Source organism: Tiliqua scincoides, chromosome 4 (genome assembly GCF_035046505.1).
Source record: "Tiliqua scincoides isolate rTilSci1 chromosome 4, rTilSci1.hap2, whole genome shotgun sequence".
Classification (NCBI taxonomy): domain Eukaryota; kingdom Metazoa; phylum Chordata; class Lepidosauria; order Squamata; family Scincidae; genus Tiliqua; species Tiliqua scincoides.
Window position 1 is genome coordinate 112,067,971 of NC_089824.1, and position 13,187 is coordinate 112,081,157.

A 13,187-nucleotide genomic window follows, 5' to 3' on the forward strand; every position below is an offset into this window, starting at 1 on the left:
GATGTGACACATGCTGCTGAGTGAGTCACGAAGTGTTGCTAGTGCAACATGTAGAACCAACAGGAAGGTGGTTGCTATAATTAGAGACAATAACAGAGTAAAACTACTGTAACAGGACAGCCTTCCCTGAGCCAAACAAAGCTGCTGCAGAGTTGTTTTTCTTCCCTTTTCCTTTCTTTAACAGGATGAAAGACAGTATGCGGTTGCCATAGGAAAACTGGTAAAGAATAACATAACAGGAGGCCAGAAAAACAGCTAAAAATAATGAAAAGATCACACATACACACAGAATTCTCAAAAGGAGCATGAAGAAGATGTGGTATTCTCACAAAGTTCTAAATACCCACAAGTTGAGGGGAAGGCTGCAGCTCACAGAATGGAAAAGTAGACAAGTATTCATGGAGATGGGAAGACAACTTACAATGAATTATTTCTTCTATAGGTCACTCACAGCAGAGCTTCAGTGAATGCTCTATATGTCCCATTCAAAAGTAGCCACCACTGAACAGAAATCACACTGCTTCTACACTGATACTGGCCATGAAAGTGTGTCCAACTTATTGATGCTCATGCAAAAATAGAACTAGCAGTAGAAGCCCTGATAGACAGGAAGAACTATTCCAGAATCAACAGAATTGCTTTGAGGTAGTGGCAGCTAATGTGAATTCAGGGAAGGGGACAGAATTGTCTGGCTCTTCTCTCTTTGGGAAAAGAAAAACCTCCTTAACTCAGATCAGTAGTCCCACAAGGACCTGCTAATGCTACTCTATCTTGAAGAATGAGACAGCAAATCCCTGTTCCTTAGTAGGCAGCAGTTCTTATAATGCTCACTTTCAAATGCCTTTCAGTGGTCATGTGCGTGGAACACCACCACAATATAGTCTCACTCAAGCTCTCATTGTCAGCCACCCTCTCTGCCAGTTGGAAGTTTGGTACTGAGAACAGTTCACTTTCTTTTTTAAAGAGAGACAGAGAATGAAGAATCATGGGACAGCTTCCTGTAGAAAAAGACTGCTCTTTGCACTAGAGCTTAGTACTAAAATAGCACACTGTAAAGTGTGGCTTGTAGAGCTTCACAAAAATCCTGCACTCCTGACCAAGGCAGGATAAGAATTGGAAGGAAACTCCAAGCACTGGTAGTACAGTTAGTTCAGATAAACTTTGCATCTAGTAACCAATGGGAGAAGCAACCCACTGCATAATGTTCCTCCTGCTGAGGGAGAACACATACTTTTGCATGCCAAAGGTTCCAGGTCAAGCCCTGATATCACCAAGTAACATGATATCAGATAGGAAAACTGGGAAAGATCTCTACTTGAGACCTTGGAAAACCACTGGCAATCAAACATGCATTAAAGCAGTAGTTCTCAAACTTTTTAGCCCAGGACCCACTTTTTAGAATGAAAATCTGTCAGAACCCACTGAAAGTGATGTCATTAACCAGGAAGTGATGTCATGGCCAGAAGTGACATCATCAAGCAGAAAAAAGTTTTGACGTAGGCTACAATCCTATTCACAGTTACCCAGGAGTAAGCCCCACTGACTATTATAGTTAAAAGCATATAACTGTATCCTGTTAAAAGTATCACTCTCTCCAAATGCAGTCACATACCATGTTGGCATCAAGACTAATATACTAAAAACAAAATATTGAAATGAATGGGGATCCACCTGAAATTGGCTCACGACCCACTTAGTGAATCCTGACCCACAGTTTGAGAAACAGTGCATTAAAGGTTAGAATATGGTCAAGAAATAAACACTCATTAAATGTGCTTTAACAGTACAGTAGTTTAACCCCCTATGATCATCACATTTTCTTTAGATGACTTTTTGGTTGCTCTAGTCTTTCTAGGCTAATATGTAACAAGCAGGGAACAAGATGGCGAGACTGAAGTTGGTTAACATTAAAGGATGCACGTGGAGCTTCTGCTACCTCTGCCCTATGGTAATGGGAAGGATGCACTCACCCAGCATGCGTTTTTCCAAGGAAAGAGGCTGTTACAACCTCCACTGTGCTGGAGGAGGCAACAGCTGTTTTGGTCTTACACACCTTGGTTTGAACTGATATTCTTACAAAATGGGCCCCTGCTTTCTATTTTACTAGCAGAACGGACATAATTGTGGAAAAAACACACTTGCTGAAATTGACACTATCCCCAGTATCTTGATCAAAATGACAGAATCAAAACAGAGTACTGCACTCCAACCTCACTTATACATTCACAAGTGCATTCTGTGAAAGGCAAGTACACTGGGTAAATGTCTCATAATGAGGCTGAAATTCAAACCCATTACAAAGCACCAAGACATTTAAAGCAAAAAAAGTTCTAAATGGAATGTGCAGGTAGAGACTTTATGCAGAAGTAGGACCATGAAGACTTCATCAGTGCCCATTTTTATGCCATACTTAGTATTAACTGTTCATTCAAGTGCAAAAGCACATATATGCGCTCTGCTCTGAGTTAATGTTCTCTAATAGCAATAAGTTGGGATGGGTGGGTTCTGAGTGTAAAATTCCAACCATTACAATATATTAACTTTATTTTAAAATACAGTTAACCCTTGTTATACAACCAATCATTGTAACTAAGAGCCCAATCCTGAGCTCTGCTTGCTGGCTTACCGTCGGCATATAGTGTCACAAACATGCCATAAGGCACACTTTTGAGGCTTAGCACCAGGCCAGCAGAACATGCACTGGGCTAGTGCTGGTGGAAAACCTGTGCTCTGCCACTTCATAGTCGCCCGAACCGCCAGAGAGGGGGGTGGGGGGTAGGCGTTTTCAGGCAGAGGAGGAAGGTGCGTGCCAGGGGGAGGGAATGGGCCAGAAGGGTGGAACTGATGTAGCTCGGGTCCACAGGTTCCTGAGCTCTGTGTCGGGCTGAATGGCCCCACACGTAACTCTTTGATTCTGCGGCAGCTCCAAAGGTGAGTAGCCCCATTGCATCTGGCCCTCTGGAGACTTGCTGGAGCCCGTGCTGGCCCAACGCAACTGCTCTCAGCATGAGGATGACTGTTCGACCTCTCACCTGAGCTATGGGACAAGGGCTCCCTCCACTATTTGCTGTTTCATATCTGTGATGTAGCAGTGGCAGCGAAGGAAAGGCCTTTTTGCAAGGCCTTTGTGCAAGGCCTTTTATAGGCCTTAGCTACTGCAAGACCTTCATTCATTCATATAAGTTCCATCTCTAATAAATTCATTTACGTAAATTTATTCAACTTTTAAATGTAAATTAATTCTTTTTTTCCCCGGCCCCCAACAAAGTGTCAGAGAGATGATGTGGCCCTCGTGCCAAAATGTTTGGACACTCCTGATGTAGATGATGAAGAGTTTAAGGCTGCTAGCTTCACCCCTTCTTCTGGGAAGTGTATGACTTAAAGGGTCACAAAAGTTCACCCCCTAAATTGGCCCAAATAGAGCACAGAATATTACCTCATTATGAAACTCTCTCTGAAGTGGGACTGACAGGAATCCAGGCCAGTCAGAGAGCTACTCATACAGTAAGCACTTGACTTGCTAAGAACATATTTGCTGTTGCAAGGGGCAGGCACTGTTGAGGGTGACCACTGAGTGTACCCTGAGGCTGGGGCTTCCTCTCTTTCTCCTCCTCTGTCTGCTGCTACCTCAGCCCCTTTCCTTTCCTCATTCACCGCTTGCCTGCATGGACAGGTGACTGGGCAGGTGGACTACTCCAGTGAGGGAGGAGTGTAGGAGAAGGAGGGCATGCCTGAACGAGGGAGAGGGAATACATGCACATCCTGTAAGACAGCAGCAGTCTAGGCAAGGCAACTCTCCATCAGTTCCCAGCTCCTAGTGTCACTGCTGCAGCATGAGCACAGCCCCCTTCCTCTTACATCACCCTGTGTGGTGCACTCACATGCAATGATTCGTGGATGGACAGGTGGACCTTTCCAAGTACAAAAGAAGGTAGCAGATGAAGGGGTCTTGCTGCAGTAAGGAGGGTGTCTCAAGTGACACGAGACAGCAGCAACCAAGGCAAAGCACTAGAACTAGACAAATTGCCAGTGCCTCATGGTCAGACCTTCCTTTTCTCCTCTCATATCTTCTCCAGTGTGAGTTTCCAGCAGTGTGGAAATCTCATATAAGTGAAAAATAGACTTGTTTACTGAAATACTTGTATACTGTATACTTAAAGGTATGAATTTGTACACCTCATTTTATGAGAGTTACAGCCCAATCCTGAGCTGCCCAGAGTGCGGGGCTGCCATGGTGCTGAATGACTGCCGCAGCATTCTGAGTGCAACCGGACAGCCGCTGGCAGCTCCTCGGGGAAGGGGATGTTTGTCCTCTTTCCCTCAGGTAAGGAAAGTCACCCTGGCACCTCTGTCAGAATATCCAAGTCTGCCTTGAACATTATGTCTGGCCCAATCTGTTCTGGGGAGCTGTCCATGGTCCTAACTTTTGGTATCTGCAGAAACTCCTGAATCAAGTTCTTGCTTGCTTGACTGAGCTCACACCATCTCTTCAGTCTCTTTGTGGTTCTAGACCACTAAGATACCAGAGCAGGATGCCTCTTCCTTAGATAAATCCTTGCAGCAGCAGGAGACTAGACAACACCACATGGAAGCAGCTCCCAAGCCACTGTAATAACAGGCATTGCCTCATACTTCTGTTGCTTACTGACCCAAAAGGAGCTTTTTCATCTTTTATGGCACTTCCGTGACTATTTATTGCTGGCCTGAGATTGACTCAAAGAGTTTGCCAAACCACATTTAGGAAATACTTTTTTCCAAGACCCAACAGGAAGACATTATCAACAAAAATGCTTACCCCATCTGGAAGTGCCCGCCAGCACACAGCACTGACAAACTCATTTGTGTCATCCTCCTTCCGATCCTTGTCCAGCACACTTTTGACAGTGTCAAATTTGAAGGTTAGCAGTGTCTTTGAGAGGCCCTTGTAGTACAGGTAGAGGGAGTTATTTTCACTTCCTACAATCAGGAGCAAACACAGAAAGGCAAGATAACAATGTGAAGGGGTTCGTCGATACTTGTTTCAAACATTTCACTGAATGTTTTGCAAATGTTTTACTTTTCCAGTAAAAGCAGAAACCCTCAAGCAGAAATGAGTAAGTCTACTGTTTTATAATAACCTGTAACTTGCTAGATCCACCACTCCTTCCAGATACACAAGAGTCAGAGGTGTAGTGAACTGGTGATAACAAATTCAGAAAATGGCTCAAGGCCAATGCAGTTTTAAATTGTATAAACAAGCATTATTTCAAAACATTACATTATCACTTGACTGTTCAGTGGTAAGACCTCATATAGGAAGTCTCCTTCTGTCTGCTTAGGTCCATATGTTGGGAAGGAATTCAGAAGCAATGATAAATATGATAAAGTACTGGTTCTCAAACTCACCCACCAGTTCATGTAAAGGGTCCCCATCCTGTTAAGGGGCAGGGGAGGGGGTAAGGACAGCGATGTGATCCCTACGATTGTGTCACTAATGGGGGTGGAAAGGGGTGCTTTTACTTACAGGTGGCTGCAGGAAGTGCGGGGAACCCTGCGCAGTCTTCCGCAGGGCTCCCTGATGCTAAGAACATTGAAAAAAGCAGACACAAAGCACTTCCTCTTTGCGTTTGCAACTAGGAAGTGCTTTGCGCCCACTTTTTCAATGTTCTAAGCATCGGGGAGCCCTGTGGAGGGCTGTGTGGAGCTCCCCGCACCTTCTGTGATGGCCTGCAGCCACCTGTGAGTAAAAGCACCCCTCCTCCATCCCAGTTAGCAATGCGATCCTGGGGATCTTTTCACTGTCCTCACTCCCTCCCCCTCAAAGACTTACCCCAGGAGTAAAACTTCTGGGAAGTTTGAGAACCACTGAGATAAAGGATCTGAAAGTGACTTCCTATGAAGATCTGCTGTATTTCCCAACGGTTCTGAATTATAGCAAGATTGACTAAACATGAAGAAGCATCTCATAAGAACATAAGAACAGCCCCGCTGGATCAGGCCATAGGCCTATCTAGTCCAGCTTCCTGTATTTCATAGTGGCCCACCAAAATCTCAAGATTTCAAAGATTGTTATTCATTTTGACAGGATTTTTTTTTAAAAACGGTTTACAGATAAGAAACTGATGTTGCAATCCTATGTATGTTTATTCAAGAAAAGACTCACTAAGTAACAGGATTTGTACTGCAGTTCTAATACTGAAGACACTTGGGTTCAGCATGGTTCCACTAAACATAAATAGGCCTTTGGTGAAACTGACTTGTCAAAGTCATTTGGGTTATAGAACAATGAAATTATACAGCTGGAAGAGATCCAGTCCCTTGCTTGACACTAAAGATGCAACTTTATGCACACTTACTTAGGACTAAGTCAGTATATGCTGACTTGAATCAGACAGTAAAATTAGATTAATAAGATTTTGAAGTTTTCTGAACAAATTCATTAGAAGTTGGAGGAGGAAACAGATATGTCTACAGAGGAGCATTTTGTCCCTCTTTTAAAACCAGTTCTTCCTATCTCTTTTTAACCAGTCTAAGGGCGCAATCCAAACCTGCTCTGAAGTCGGCAAGCCAGCAGGCTTGTGCTGCATCCAATACAGGTTCGTTGGGTGCAGCGGCTCAGCCACGGGCAAGGGGAAGCTCTTCCCCTCTGGAGGTGGCGCAAGTCTGAGGAGAGCGGAGTGGCTGGAAGCCACTGTTCTCTCCGGGGATCGGGGTTGGGAACTGGCATAATCACCGGGTCCCAGCCCCACCCCCAGCTCCCCACAAACCCGCCCCTGGGGCTGCCCACTGCCTGTCCTCCCCCACCCAGAAACGCCCCCTCCCCATGCCTACCTTTGCTGCTTGCGTCGCGTGATAGCGGCAACACAAGCAGCAACGTGGGAGCCGCCACGAGGCTTCTGCCTGCCTCTGCGTGTCAGCGCATCTGAATGCGCCGACGCGGCTCTCACCCATGGAGGCGCAAACGTGCTTCACAGCACGTTTGCGACCCTCCAGGGCGTCCTATGCCAGCATAACTGCTGGTTAGGATTGTGCCCTAAGAAACTTAAGTAGTACAAAAACATGAAGAAAAACCTGTCAGCATTACTAGGACTTTCTGAAAACAACCTAAAATGACAGTGCATATTATGGAAGGGATCAATCTCCACAGGGTTCTTCAAGGAGGGCACTGCGAACCCTTGAAAGTGTAGCATCACTGTAGATTTGCACATTGTCTACAGCTGACATGAAAATGCGGCAGTGATACCCGTCCTGAGATACAGCAGGTGCATAAAGCTATTCAGGAAGACACACGCATGCACACACACACACACAGATTAAAGTCAAATGGTCAGATAAAAAGGTTAATTGTGGAGAAATTTATCAGTACCACTGGGAAATGTGTCTCTTGTCTGTGCTGTTAACATCTAGCAAATTGGGTTGAAACAGTCCAATTATGTTTATGCACTTTAATGAAGAAATCACACAAATCCCTATGAAAAGGAAAAATGGGAACAGGTCATTTCCAGACCTGCAGCATATCAGGGGGCAAGGCGTGCCCTGATTCTTTAATACTCTTGAGTCACAAAGTCATGCATTCATATACAGTTTTGAACTTTACAGTACATTTTGCTGAACAGCTGTTTCACTTACCACAAGCAATGTAGTCTCCATTAGATGCCAAACCTACAAAATTTTTCTCGTTGATGTGACCCTTAAAGGAACGCAGACAGTGTGGCTTGCCTACATTCCACAGCTTTAGCTGACTGTCTGTTGACCTAAGAAAAAGTCAGATACAAATTTCTGGTAAGTTGCCACTTGTCACTGTATGTCAAAGTGCAAGAGGTCCTCCCAAGAAAGTTATGAACATTTGTCTCGGCAGGCAAAATCACTACACATGGCCAGCATGCAGCTTGGCACGGTCAGAAAGTATCATCTCTCCATCATACTGCACAGTGAAATGAGAGGCTGCAATTCAAACAGAGCTATCCTTAGTTCTGGCATACATTTTGCTTTCTCAGCACATAACCCCCCCCCCCAAATTCGCTCCATCCCACCACTTCTGCATTCTGCTGCCCCAGGATTTCCTAGCAGATAAAGCAGGGCAGAGTGACCATGGGGTGAGGCAATTGGCAGTGACAATGGAAGCTTCCCTGGCAGAATTGTAAGCTCTGGTTTCACCAGGGAAGCTGTTTGCGGTGTGCAGTGGTCTCTAGTTTGGAGACCATTGCTATATATGACTTAGAAGCCCACTGGCATGCCTTCCCCCCCACCCCACTTTACCCCAGAAGACAAGAGCATCCAGATCAATCACCTATGGGTATCAAAACATTGCATCCAAAACACTGAATTAATATGCCATTTGCTGTTCACAATCTTATATTCTATAGATTGAATGAAAACAATTTGCCTAAGGGCACCTAAAAATACACAGGAACTGGAATCCAACTTTCAAATAACATGCAAATAAATGATTATCTCCTCACCATACTGGCTCTCTAAAAACTATGGCTGTTTACAAAGGTACTGTTATGACCAAAATGCATCAAAACCAGGCAAGAGGTTGACCTTAGTACGTTACTTCTTGAATCACTGCAAGTGCGGGATGCACACTTGCTTAGGCTTTCTGCTAATAGAACATAATCATTTTGACAATTCTAAACTAGCATATAAGGGGAAGATTAACATATAGCAATGGTTCCCAAACTGGTGGGTCAAGCCCTGCCACTGGCCCCTGAAGGGGTAGGGAGGAGTAAAGGCAGTGATGCGATCACCAGGATTGCGTTGCTGCCAGGAGCACAAGCGTAGGCAAGAATGATGACCATCTGCAAGCTTTATTCGTTGCCAGCACTTTGTTCAAAGTGATGAGAGCAGTGAGAGCTGTGTGGTTGTCTGCTTGGAAAGCAGAGGAAACATTCCTCTGCTATTTCAGTAAAACTGCTAATTAGCTTGTACTTTTTAAACTTATTCAGAGATGGATTTAGCTGGCTTTTAGGCATGCTAAACACAGAATATGCTTTTTAAATATTTGAACTGATACTCTAAGCATTTCTCCATATGCATTTGATACTATTCTTCTGAAAGGCTTGGAGGAATTTGCTTTTTTTAAGAAGCAAAAGTGCTTTCTCTATTCAAAGGCTTAAGATGAATTGGGGTGCTTTAGCAAGCTATATTCTACATAGTTTAAGCAAAAGGGAGTTTGATTTGATCCCAGCATTCATTTTCAAACATATTCACTAAGCATTTGGTGTCTCTTGGTATTTGTTTGTCTTTTTGGCTTTCAGTTTTTACCAGCTTGCATCACAAACACAGATTTTCACCTGCAAAGTGAATATAGCAATCCATGTTGCAGGATCATTTTCAGGATAAGAACAAAGTCCTTACAAACACATGTAGTTGCATTACCACTAGCCCTTCTAGGCTAATAAATACCCATAGTTTTTTGAATGGTGGAGGTAGGTATGTAAAATGAATTCAAGATTTTTATTTTTAATTATTTTAATAATGAAGGCAATGCCTTACAGAGCTTGAGGAGTTACATACAAAAGGAAAAAGCTACATATCCCCACAGTATGCCTCCGCCCCAAAAAAGCTATTCACAATGCATAGGATCTGCCATATCAGCACCTTGGTAAATCTGCACAAGAATCAATGAATCCTACTAAATGCGGGTGGTCCTGAGTGGCCTGGAGGTCAAACTGCAACTCTAACAAGGCACAATGAATCAATGTGATGCAGAAAGAAAATTCCTTATTTATATTTTAACCCAGTTATTCACTAGTAAAGCTGCCAAGTTTGAAACACCTAGCATAAGTGTAAGCAATGTTAATAATTATAGCACACCAGGAAAGGGGAGAAGACAGCCCCAGATATCTACACAGTTATAGCTTCATCTGGATTGGACAGTTCTGTCAATATAACTCCTAGGGCCATGGAACAAGTACTTTCAAATGTCTGTCTCTCAACCGGGCCATCCCCCTTTTGTCCTTTCAAGGTCCCACAGATGATGTGGCCATAATCATACAGGCAAAAAGTTTCTTTGTTCTTCTTCCACTAAGAATTACTAACATCACATTTGGTTTAACATTCAGTGTGTTCTAAGTTTTATGAGCAATGTTTCTCATTTAGTTGTAATGATGACTGATGGCCTCTGTGCAGAAATCAACACAGTATAAGAAAACATAGCACAAGGTTATCATAGGTGGAATGAGCTCCCAGTTAGCTCTTTCAATGAGATATCTAGTAATACTTATTGTTCCAGATCAAACTACTTAAAGATTTTTACTTGCTATTTGTAGCAGAGCAGCAAACAGAAGGCTTAGAACAGTATGCTATTCTAATCTATTTTAGATGAAAAACAGATCACTGACACAATTTGACTGGCAAGAGAGTTCAAACTGACCAAGACAGACAAATGTTTTCGATGTTGTAAAATTCATTTAGAAAGTTTTATTTTCATTCTTGTTTGGAATGGCAAACATGTTTAGACTGTGCTTTATTTATTTGAGAAAAATCATTTTAACCCTCCTACCTCCATCCCCCACTGGAAGGGCCGCAAGAGCTAACAATAACTAACACAGTATAAAATATAGAGCACCATAAAGCTCTTTTGAAAAAAAATCAGCAAGAGAGAGAAAAGCTAAACACAGAATATGGCAACATAGCCAATAATATTTGCACAGTGCTTTTGAGTGCTGAAAGTAGCATCCAACTACCCCGTGAGTGGCTAGCATTCTCCTCCGTTTTACAGGCGCATCAAAGCAAACTAAAAGAATAGTGGCTTCTCTTCCTTTGCAGGAAATAAGCTGGACTAGAACTGCCCGGAAGACTGCAGACTACTGGAAGAGGGGGCTACTTTGAGGTTGGCCTCTGCTTTCATCCAGACTGAGTCCATCTGTTGCTCCTTCCACCCATTTCCTCTTAGTGAAACAGTGGGGAACCTGGAGTATGTTGTCAACTACCAGAGACCACCCCGAAGGAAGAACGATTTTGCAATTGTGGCCTCAGAGAGGTAGACTCTCTTCCACACATTGTTCTGCACTGTGCTTTTAATCAGGTGCTCAGAGACCAGTATCTCCCCTCATTGTCAGGAAACAAAAAAGGTCTCTCTGAGATCACCTCTTTACAACTTTTGCTGGCAGGTGAACTTGAATCTGTGACCCTTCCAGTTGCTAAATTTCTACATTTGAGCAACTTGAAGCGGGCTAAGTTGCTGGTTCTAAGCAACTTGGAGTAACTGTGTAAGCAAACTGGTGTGTTTTAACTCTTATTTCTTATCTCTCTTTTAATATATACCTTCATACAGGGCTGTTTGGAGATATTAGTTGTAAAACTATATGCCTAATAAAGGTTTGTTGTATGTTGTATGTTACCAGAGACCAAGAGATACGGTCATACATATTTCCACTCCTGCATATCCCTACCAATTAATAGCTCTGTGTTGCTTTTAATTGCAAGCCATTTCGGGAGCCAATCTCTGCTGAAAAAATTAAATATAAATATAGTTCAACAAGCAATCAATGACTACCAAGTCTCTGGCAGAAATAAGTTCTGAAAAGGAGAATTTACCACCCAATTCCTGTTCTTCAAAGAGATAAGAGGGTATCTTAGATCCTTCCAGAATGCACCTCCCATCAGGTAATACAGTCTCTGCTTCCAAATTCCTTGCTACCCAGACTGGCTTGGGAAAAGGAGGAACTTTGTCTCCAAATGCATAATAAAATATTAAAAGAATGCCAACACACCTGAACAGCAGAATAACAGATAACTGAACTGGTAGAAAGACTAATAGATAAACATCCCAGGATTAGCATTTCACTTTAACAAAACATGATAATTAAAATGACCCCCCAGCCTCCTCCTAGAACAGCCTTAGCCTCAATACATGGTTTCCTAAGGTAACGGAATATACCTGCCATATGCTTTGTATTTATGTTATATAAATTGTACTGTAAAATAGCTGCTTGAGGGAAAAATGCTCACTAGTTTCTGTTCAGGTTTAGGTAGAAAAGTTAAAAGACCAGTTCAGGAAACAAACCAAAAGTATTGTTCAGAGAATGTAACAAAAGGTTTCTGGTGAAATGAAACTTAAAACTAGCCATGTGACAAAGAAAAAGCTGAAATAAACTGTCCATATATTCTTATACAAGTTGGTCTGAGCCAGAATACAGAGATTGCTGTACCACAACAAAAGAAAAAGAGCCTCAATAAAAAGCTATCCCAGAGAAGACAGCTGGAAGGGAACTGAAAGCTGAATCATGCAAGAATATTAGTTTGGAATCTGACAACAAGGGGAAACTAGTCTAAAGAGGATGGCAGGCATATTTACCTCTATTTTCTTAATCATCTCCTTCCCAAATTTGCAGTTGTGGCTACTAGGAGCTCTCCTGTAGTCCTTGGAATATTTGCCAGTAAAAATAATTTAGTCTTGCAGAAGAATGTTAGGTAACACTTAGTATTTGTGTTTCTATGATCACCCCTAAATGCCACAAGAGAGATATATATGCTCTCAACTACTCCTTCCAAAGGAATGCTGAACTGGAACTTCAGGAACTTAAAGCAAATGTCCACTAAATCTCCATTTTTATTAGACTCCTCTGTACTAATGAAAAGTTCAGAAGCCAAGGGAGTTGAGAAATTGTTTTCTATCTTTGCCCTAACAAGAGAATAGTAAGTAGGATGACAGTTCACACAAACACATGGCACATTGACTCTCACCCACAAGCCGTGTATGAACCAAGTCTTAGAAAAAAAAAAACTTCTTTTTTCACTATTCTTCCTAGCAAATTTCAAACAAAGGAAAATACTTACGCAGAGACTATCTCCTCCCCACTAACAAACTTTGCATATGAAACAGCCTTGCGATGTCCTTTGAAGACCATAATTGGCTGCTTAGTGTTCCGAAGATCATAGTAGTGAACGCAGTGATCTGGAGAGATATGAGACAGAATAGAATTCAGTATTTAAATAAAAACCACACAAACCACTAAACTCTTTTCTTTCAACTAGTTACCAAGCACTTTTTACATAAACAGGGATGGAAGAACATGTCCCAGATTAACAGTGCATATTTACTCACATAAACATGTGAGTAAATCCCTGCAGTCAGGGAAAGACTCTCTTAGGGAAGGCAAGCCAACGAAGGGGAGTAGCACCTAGTAGTTGGCACACAATCACCCCTTCTTGTTCCTGCTTTCCCTTTATGAGATCAGCAGCTGAATGGGGACAAACAG

General features: G+C 42.6%; 1 protein-coding gene across 3 annotated transcripts in view; it reads right to left on the minus strand.

Moving 5' to 3' along the window:
- The window catches only part of COP1 (COP1 E3 ubiquitin ligase), a 192,349-nt gene that overhangs the window by 43,878 nt on the left and 135,284 nt on the right, over nucleotides 1-13,187 (minus strand). For all 3 annotated transcript variants that reach the window (XM_066623834.1, XM_066623833.1, XM_066623835.1), the window contains exons 16-18: nucleotides 12,766-12,883; nucleotides 7,609-7,733; nucleotides 4,796-4,956 (exon numbers count right to left, since the gene is read on the minus strand). In XM_066623834.1, coding sequence (XP_066479931.1) covers nucleotides 4,796-4,956; nucleotides 7,609-7,733; nucleotides 12,766-12,883 — 404 coding nt within the window. The remainder of the gene's footprint in view (nucleotides 1-4,795; nucleotides 4,957-7,608; nucleotides 7,734-12,765; nucleotides 12,884-13,187) is intronic.